Genomic DNA, 9,919 nt, shown 5'->3' with positions numbered 1-9,919 from the left:
TCAAGTTACTGTTATAGTCATAGTCCACGTGTATAGTTATAGAAAGGTAAGATCAGGTAATAAGTATTTAGTATTTTTCTAGTTTTGATAGGTAAGCATTAGTGTAGATATTTATCGTATGTATTTTCTGGATCTGCTGATCCTGTGTTTTTTGGAGTCACCACATATTTGTATCTGTATCTTCAAATAAAGTAAAGACTCTTTTTGTGCTTAAATCCTGTGTCTGCCTCCGTGCTTTTGGGTCCACACTTTGTACGCCCGTGACAAGTTTCACAAAATTAGCATCTGTCCTGACACAGGGTACTTATGATATATTGTGGTTTGGATCCCTAAAGGTTCTGGGCTACTACTCCATCATTCACGGTTGGTTTTCACTATAAATAATGTGGTTTTTTTAGGCGGAGATTAGAATTTACATTTTTTTACCATGTTCAATCTGAATTTATTCTGACACAGCAACATCTATATTGATTCTGACACTTCTACAGCCAACTCACAGGTGTATCATTGCTTTGATAAAAAAGATTATTCATATACCCCTTTTAGTTGTGAAGATATACTCATTCATTCTGGGCATGTCATTTTGGAGCCTGAGGCCTGAAAAATAGGCCAAGTGCTTAAGAGGTTAAAGGTGATTTGAGGTAAATATAAAAAATGGGTTAATGTGTTTAGCTCACAATCGTTATTTTTTCTAAATTCCCCATGGAGTGATGACTGCAGTCATATGACTAAGTGTTACAACATAAACAGGCTCTCAGCTGTTCCTGTGAAGCCACAGCGGAAACTTGCCGTGTCGCAGACCGCACACAGACAGCATGAAGGACATCTATGGGTGATGAAATCCACAACATTTATTCAGTCAAAATAAGAGAGTCTGTTTTTTCCATTTACTACTTTTTTACTTGTTGTTTATAAAAGCATGTTTCTGACTTACTCGTAACCCTTTTGCATTTTTATCCCTGTTTTCTCATTTGTGCTTTCCAAATACTGTCACTGCATCAGTAACTCAGGCAACAAGGAGTTGCAGCGGCACTATAACTGTTGTTAGGATCCTGCATTGTCTTTATTCATCAAACAATCTCTTTTACTGTTTATAGGGGTAAATGGAAAACGGTACTTATCCCCCTTATTTTAACCTCACCATGTTTGTGAACATAGGCATCTACCGGTACCCAGCATTTGTCCTGTGTCTCCTCTTGTATGCTGTCATTATCTCTGCTAATCTTGTCATAATAGTGGTAATATCAAGGGAAAAAGTCTTACATGAGCCCATGTATATTTTTATTATGTGTCTTTCTATTAACTCTCTGTACGGTTCTGCTGGTTTCTTTTTCAGATTTTTGAGAGACCTTCTGTCTGATACTCATTTGATCCCACGATCAGCTTGTTTAATTCAGATCTATGTCATTTACACTTATGCATCCTATGAGCTCACCCTTTTAGCAATCATGGCTTATGACCGGTATGTTGCTGTTTGTCAACCTTTACACTATCACAGCAAAATGACCTCAAAGATGATCTCTAAGTTGGTTGCCCTTGCATTCATTTATCCAGTCTTTTCTATTGCAGCTTGTGTTTATTTGGCCGCAAGACTTCCATTGTGTGGCAATAAGATACCTAGGGTATTCTGTGCCAATTGGCCTGTTGTAAAATTGTCTTGTATCAGTACTGTGCTTAACAACCTTGTTGGCATGTTTGTGTCCACCAGCACTGTCTTTCTGCCGCTGGCTTTTGTCCTGTACACATATTTACGCATTTTTCTCACTTGTAGGAAACGCTCTAGAGAGTTCAAGAGCAAAGTCATACAAAGCTGTCTACCACACATTGTTACATTTGTGAATTATTCCATTACTGTGTTTTGTGATGTTGCTCTCAGCAGGACTAATCTGGAAGAAGTGAACCCATTTTTAGCAGTAATTTTATCACTTGAGTTTGTTGTGATTCCGCCCATTTTGAATCCTCTTGTATATGGACTAAAGTTACCAGAAATAAGAAAATGTTTGTCACGTATATTTTCATGCTCTAAACCCGCCTAACAAATCACAGAAATAAGACAAGCCTCTTTTAAAAGTAAGAGGTATGATATAAAGTTTTTTTCTCATTACTTTTAAACCAGCTCCAAAAATGATGTGTGTCTTAGTAAAATGGCAGAAAACCTTGCATACTACATTGTTTTGATCTGTAAATTAAATTAAATTGTAGAAACGTATTTTATATTTGATATTGAAGTCGTCTTTTCTGTTGAACAATTCAAAACAATTCCATTGTAATTGCTGTTGTTAAGAATTTAATCATAAAACCCCGAAGGTGGCTCAATATTCATGTTAATGGTTATATATATTGTCTTTACATATTCATAGCATAGTTTATTTTGAAAGCTATATCATCATATATATTGAAGACGTCGGCACTATACCTTTTTCATGAGTTTGGCATGAGACTGTACAACTGTGCATGTAAATAACAAGAGGATGAGGGGATTACATAACAAAGTGAGCTGGCCTAATTAAGGTTTAGGTAGCAGAAATAAATGACTTTAGTAATTGCATTAATCACTAATTAATACATACAATTATGCAGTATTTTTTATCCTTAACAATAGACAGAGTCACAAACTAATTTAAGATCCCAAAATAATGAAGATTACTTTTTTTATTATAAACTATGTTCCACTCATGCTCAGTTTTCACCTTCTTTGCATCCGGTCATGGTTTTTGGCACTTAATATCGCTAAAATTCATTTAAAACGATTTGCTGTCTTTGAAGCATTTCCTTCCTTTGTTAAACGTTTTGTTCTTAAGTTACGTCCTGTGTCTCTTCATTTAGTTGTTATCGTGGGTTCTGTTTGTGTTACACACCAAATGAACATGCTCCTGGGTCTCATAAATAAAATTAAATGGCAAAAAGTCTACAATGTGTTGTTTGGAATCAGTTAACGCAATTCTTGGTATTTACAATTATAAATTATAATTAATATCAATTACACTTTTAAGCTTAACTTTGGTAAAATTGGGTTGATAATCTATAATGATGTAGTTGCAGTATGTCAAAAGGCATTACAAATAAAAATATATAATAAAATATCATTATTCAAAATGTATGTATGATTTATTATATGACAGTGCATTGCAAAAATAAACATTTAAAAAATACTATTATTTATTTGTATTTGAATGATCTAATTTAAATTAAAGTCATCTTGTATCGGACACCATCTTTGTATCATTGGTGGGGTTGGGTATCTTTTGGATTTGAACAATTCCTGTTCCGATTTAGTTTGTGCTTACTTCCTTCAGTTCTTATCGGTTCTTGATTTTGGATCTTTGAGATAAAAATGTTTCATGAAAATCTTTACTCAGATTTGTATTCATATTCACAAATCACTTCATAAGCGTGTCAGTTTTTTAAGTGTACAATTTTATTTGCGTGCTGTTATTGAATAAAATGATTTACATTCCCCAGCCTTCTCTACTGTACAGTAGCTGTTACACTGCAATCTGCCTGTGTGACACAGTGTCCAACCATACACAGTCTGTTCAACATACAGTATGTTGTACAGTTAATATCTGCCAGCTACCCGATTGCTTTTTTCAAAAGGAAATAAATAAATAATGATTTAATATAAAAATAACTTTCCAGACCCTGTTTGATAAACAACTTACCAGTGGTGTAAATAACTAAGTCAATTACTACTTAAAGGGGACCTATTATGCAAAATGCACTTTTTTGATGTCTTTTATACATAAATATATGTCCCCGGTGTGTCAGGGAACTCACAAATTGTCAGAAAACAAAACCCTCTCTTTTCCTCCGTACCCACATCTAAAAAAAAGAAGGGGGGTGCTAACAAGCAGATCCAACATTTTCGCTCCTATAATGTCATTGGCGACATCCGGCCGACGTGACACGTCCCAACCTATCGTCTCCGACACACGTGACACGTCCCAACCTATATTCTCCGGCACACGTGACACGTCCCAACCTATCGTCTCCATATACAGTCGCAGCTGTGGTTGCGGTCGAATAGTCCATTTTGCTTAGGAACCTTCTTAACGGAGTGAAATGACCCGGAAGTACCTCAGTGGCAGCCATGATAAGAGCCGTTCGAATTCTCTAGATCAGTGGTTCTCAACCTGTGGTACGCGTACCACTGGTGGTACGCCAGCTCCCGCTAGTGGTACGCGGAGGAATCTGACATGTAAAAAAAATATATATATATTTTTTTAATTGTAGTTAACCTTTATTTAACCAGATGAAAACATTGAGACAAAATCTCATTTACAATGCTGACCTGGCCAAGAAGGCAGCAACGTTACACGTTCTTACACATAACACAGACATATAAAATACAGAAAACACAACTAAGTAAACAAAAAGACGAAAAGCAGTCACTACATTGTGCATATTTGGGACAGCAAGGTACACTACTTATTACTGCAAGAGCAGCTGGTGGTAAGGACCTCAGACAACTTCAATTTAAAACAGGCTATAGGGACAAGTGCCATCAGTTTGAGGCTTGATTGAATAACATTAATTAAAAAATAAATCATGCTATTGTAGTGCCGAGAGATAGGAGTCGGAGGCGGTGCAAATGGGTACTTTAATGAGCGACAGAAATAGACATGCTGTCGGGTCGCAGCCCGGGAAGACAAGAGAAAGCGAAAGGGAGGGCACGCAGTAAGTACCAACCAAGTATGTCCGTGTGGAAACAGTACCCCCAACCTGTTGTTCCATGATTGGATTATGTAACCCCAGTGTATGAATCAGTGATCACTACACAAGCCCCCCCAGAATTCAAACATGGCACAATCCTCGCGTCCGGGAGGAAGCACCACAGGGGCCGAGGAGGGCGGGGCCGGGCCATGGAACGGGCCGTCGGAAGGGGGCCGCAGGAGAGGGCAGGAGCCCTAATGAGGGCGAGGGCATCCCCACCGGGGGTGGGGGGCGGGCCGGAACGGGCCGTCGTAAGGGGGCCGCCGTCGTGGCGAATGAAGAAAACCTCCGCCAGCCATAGAAAACAGGGCCGCTGTGCTGCGACGTGGGGACGGGCGTGAATATCCCGGTGGTCCCCAGCAGGGAGGAGCGCTGCCCGGCCGCAGGCGAAGGCACAGCGGCGGCGGGTACGAAGTCCTCGGGAGGAAGGAGCCGTGTCCCCGGGAGGAGGGAGCCGTGGACAGGGGAGAGGCCAGACGGGGCGCCGTCCGAAGCCGCCGTCGAGGCGAACCGTGAGCCGCGGTTAGAGGTGAGGCCAGGCAGGGTCCCGAAGCGCGCCACCCACGGGCCGATGAAGGCATGGGCGACGTCCGAAACCGCCGAGGCGAGGGAAGAGGCCAGACAGGGTCCCGAAGCGCGCCACCCACGGGCCGATGAAGGCATGGGCGACGTCCGAAACCGTAGAGTCGAGGCGAGACGGGGTCCAGAAGCGCGCCACCCACAGGCCGAAGAAGGCATGGGTGACGTCCGAAGCCGCCGTCGAGGTGGTGAAAAAGCGAGAGGGTCCACACGAGGCCGACCAGACTTGATCGAACCTCCTCTCCGGCACCACAAAAAAAAACAGTCGGATGTCGATAGCCGCTAGCTGCTAGTCGTTAGCCGTCGTCATCAGCCGTTGCTAGCTGTCGTCGTTAGCCGTTGGTAGCTGCTAGCCGTCAGCTGTCGTGGCTAGCTGTCGTTAGCCGTTGGTAGCTGCTAGCCGTTAGCAGTCGTGGCTAGCCGTTCTCGACGGCCGTTAGTCGCTGTCGTCGTCGTCGGCCCCGGAGCCTCTGCTAGGCGGCGTGCCCCCACCAGGGAAGGTGCTGCAGCGTGTAGTGGCAAGCACCTCAGGGGTAAATCGCGGGGCGGCCAGGAAGAACCGGCTAGCTTCTTCGGCCAAAGCGCGGGGCTCAACACTAGCCGAGTTAGCTAGCGCAGCCTGGACATGCAGCCGCATGTCCCGAAGAAACAGCTCCATGAGGTAGAAGTCGGGTTCTCCCACACCCAGCAGATCGTGCATCGTCCCCTCGTAGTGGGAAGGCTTGCTACCTTCCAGTGCCGAGACGAAGCGGGAATGGTGAGCGACGTCCTCAGCTATTCCGTGGGGCGCACCGAGCCTCAGTCCGTGAGCACGTGGCAGCCACGGACGTCTCCAAAAATCTCCGGCATTTCGAGAAAAGCTGCGCTTTTTGCCGTGTTCGGTTCAGTCTCGGATACTTCGCGAGACTTATGTCGGGGTCACCAATGTAGTGCCGAGAGATAGGAGTCGGAGGCGGTGCATCGAAGGTGCAAATGGGTACTTTAATGAGCGACAGAAATAGACATGGTGTCGGGTCGCAGCCCGGGAAGACAAGAGAAAGCGAAAGGGAGGGCACGCAGTAAGTACCAACCAAGTATGTCCGTGTGGAAACAGTACCCCCAACCTGTAGTTCCATGATTGGATTATGTAATCCCAGTGTATGAATCAGTGATCACTACACTATCAAAATACTCCAACGAATGAAAATAAGCTTGAGATAATTGAAACTGTTGTTTAACCTGTTAAGCACCAAGCCTGTTTTTCATGTTTCAGGCTCGAAAATGACATGCCCAAAACAAATGACTACAACTTAACTTCTAAAAGGGTTATATGAATAATTTATTTTATCAAAGCAAGGTTACATCTGTGAGTTGGATGTAGAAGTGTCAGAATCAATATAAATGTGTTTTATTTTAAAGAAAATTCAGATTTTACATAGTAAAAAACTGTAAATTATAGTGTCCGTCCAAATATTATTTTTTACAGATAGTGAAAACTACCCTTGGATGATGGGTTAGTAGACTAAAAGCTTTAGGAATCCAAAGTACAACATATAATAAGTACCCTGTATCAAGACTGATGCAAAACAAGTGACATTTGACCTTTTTAGAGAGGTTTAGCCAAAACCACCCCACCTTTGAGGTGATTTGGGTGAAAATGTTTTTTTTTCCATATCTCTGGCCCCCCTTGGTCGATTTGGATGGTTGACACCTCTTTCTGACCGTTAGAGCCAATAGAATCGAAGGGGGAGGCTCACACACACACACATTGTGAAGAGAAAAGGTGGGGGCTGCGCGCATGTAAATGTCCAGCAGAGTGAAGGATTTCTAGCTCTGGCATTTGGAAACGAAAAAGCAGTTTTATTGCTTATAGATTATCAGAAATAATTTCAAAGAGGGCACAGATACATTGGATGAACCTATGGATTAACTGCAGCATCGTTTTTTTTTATCGTTTTAATGCCATTGAAGACCAGTTTTGATCAAGGTAAGCCATGTTAGCGTTTCTAGCTACTTAGCCCCACATGTTATGATGTACGCTTTCGTTTATAGCGTCGCAAATGTTTATCACTGAGTGTTGAGGTGGGCACCACTAGATTCAGTGTCTCCAGGACACCAAAAACGAGTGGTTGGCTGTGCATCTAGGATAAGTAATAAGGGAGTTATTGTGAGTTTAAGTGCCGTTTTAGGTTACATTTTTTCGCTCGTGGCTAATTCAGAGGCTGAGTGTTAGCATTGTGGGTTTTTTGTTGAAAAAAAAAATTAAAAAGATCAGTTAGCTGAGTTTCTTCCCGTTACATGGATATAAAACATTCATAGTTTTATTAAATATTAAGATTCCTTAGACGTTGTTTCCTGCAAATGACGCGTTTATCCGCCCGGTAACAGGTTAAATAATTTCTAATAGGCTATTGTTGTTTTTAGATTTAGAAACGAAAACATGTTTTTTATTTATTTCTGGCGCTGCTAATGACGACCATACTACCCGCGAACGTTGTAAGCAAGCTAAAGAAAGAAGAAAGCTGAATGATGTTAAAAACGTGGCTCAAAACGGGAGGTATTCGGAAGAGAGGTACAGAAGAGAATATTACCAGCGAAAGTGAACAAGTGAATGAGGAGGAGGACAGTCATCAACCGAGCACAAGCGCAGGCTCCGCCAGCAAGGCAAAAGTGATATGCACAGCCACAACACTGTGATGGAGGAGAGACTCAGGAAGAAGAATGGAGAGAAGGCTGTGACCGAGGTCAAAAGCTGAAAAAGCACACACTTGTCCTTAATTGTTATCTTTTTTTTTTTTTTTTACTTTGCCACCACAGAAATGGCAATAGCAAACATCAGCAGACTGAAGATGAGCTATTAGCCCTTAGGCTCATCTGCTCCTGGAGGCTTTCATTATTATTGTGGAACTGAATTATTTTGTTCTTTATGTTCTCACTTGTGGTGTGTGAGTGAGTGATGAGAGAGAGAGAGAGAGCCCTTTGTACATGTAGCTGTGGCTGACAATAAATAATGTTATTATGAATACATTTGCCTCCGAGTCCTGCATGAACTGTGCATAGACTGTATTTTAACATTGGTCATATGGTGGTACTTGGAGAGCCAACTATTTTCTCAGGTGGTACTTGGTGTAAAAAGGTTGAGAACCACTGCTCTAGATGATAGGAAAGGAAGTTTCAAACTTCCTTTATAACCTCCTTTAGCTTAGGAACCACTGGACCTTCCTTTACGAAAGAAAAGGAGAAAATGCTGCCCCACAATGCCTTGCGGCCGCAGCATTTGCGTCACACAACAGTCGGCCGTTCACGGAAACAACCGATTATGACCGAAAAATGATATCATGAAAGTTACGGTGCTTATTAAGCATTTTAAAACGTATGTGGTAACTTGCCAAAAGTGCTTTGTTTTGAACGTTCATCAGTATTATAATCAAAAAGAGAAATATGAACGTTAGTTTTTACTGAAATTATCAAATACAATCAACATTTCACAGTCTTTACTGAGCTGTGTGGGGTTTGTTAAACTTTTAAAAGACGTTTGAATGGTGATATACACAGTGATAGATGTTAAGGACTAACGTTTATAATAAATACATTTGTATTTATTTTAAGATCTTTTCATACAATAATACGTATTGGGATAATTTGTATTAATGTGGACCGGAGGGAGAGGGTGATGAGCATAAGTTTAACTTTCCTTTTTTATTTCAATTCGAACTTTGGTCATGAAGAATATTATGTTTCTCTGTTGTCCACATTCATAAAGCATAAAACAACACCATCAGAGCACGGTGCATGTAGTATATAGTGCCGCGCACATATACTATCAGGACGTTACTGATGTGGTGCGGCTGCGGAATGATACTGTGTGTATGCAAGCCCGCATCTAGGACGCATGTATGTATCATGGCGGAAGACCTGTTAAGTAGCTTCTCAGTACAACTAGGTGCCTTCTCCTCTGCCAAAGCCCCTCTTACCTGTGGGGTTCCCCAAGGCTCTATTCTGGGCCCCATCCTCTTTTCACTGTACATAGTGCCCCTAGGTTCAATTCTCACAAAACACAATATTCCCTTCCACTGCTACGCCGACGATGTACAGATCTATCTGCCCCTCAAAGCAAATGTCAAACACTCACTACAGCAGTTGATGGACTGCTTGATAGAGATAAAATCCTGGCTGAGGAAAAACTTTCTCAACCTCAACAAGAGCAAGACAGAGGTCATCTTTTTTGGACCCCAACCTCCAGCCTCTCCGGTTGATATTCTGGGCTCCCTCAATAAAAACATCCTCCCCTCTGTCATGAACCTTGGAGTGACCTTCACTAGCACTTTTAAGTTCAACAAGCAGGTCAGCACCGTAGTCAAATCCTGTTTTTTTTTTTAAATAAGACTATTGGCCAAAACCAAGTCGTATTTATCTTTTAAAGACTTAGAAAGTGTTATTAACGCCTTTGTAACCTCGAGACTGAATTACTGCAACGCTCTATACGTGGGTATGTACCAGGCCTCAATTAAACGCCTGCAGCTAGTCCAAAACGCTGCTGGACGTCTTCTAACTGGCCACAAAAAACGTGACCACATCACCCCAATTCTGGCCTCACTACACTGGCTTCCAGTTCGGTTCCGAATTGATTTTAAAATCCTTTTATTTG

The 9,919-nt window shown here is 42.0% G+C and overlaps 1 protein-coding gene across 1 annotated transcript; it reads left to right on the top strand.

Annotated features, from left to right (window-relative positions):
- The first annotated feature begins 1,065 nt into the window (after positions 1–1,065).
- Positions 1,066–2,110, top strand: LOC117485960 (olfactory receptor 6N1-like). The gene has a single exon (XM_034134672.1). The coding sequence runs from the start codon at positions 1,104–1,106 to the stop codon at positions 2,034–2,036; it is 933 nt and encodes a 310-aa protein (XP_033990563.1). The 5' UTR covers positions 1,066–1,103; the 3' UTR covers positions 2,037–2,110.
- The last annotated feature ends 7,809 nt before the right edge of the window (positions 2,111–9,919 follow it).

The sequence above is a fragment of the Trematomus bernacchii genome, unplaced genomic scaffold, assembly GCF_902827165.1.
Source record: "Trematomus bernacchii unplaced genomic scaffold, fTreBer1.1, whole genome shotgun sequence".
Classification (NCBI taxonomy): domain Eukaryota; kingdom Metazoa; phylum Chordata; class Actinopteri; order Perciformes; family Nototheniidae; genus Trematomus; species Trematomus bernacchii.
Note: the sequence above shows the minus strand (reverse complement) of the source record. Positions and strands in the feature narration are given on the sequence as shown.

What these genes read in the sequence shown, in the direction of transcription:
- LOC117485960 (XM_034134672.1), top strand. Translation starts at nt 1,104, where the DNA reads ATGGAAAACGGTACTTATCCCCCTTATTTTAACCTCACCATGTTTGTG.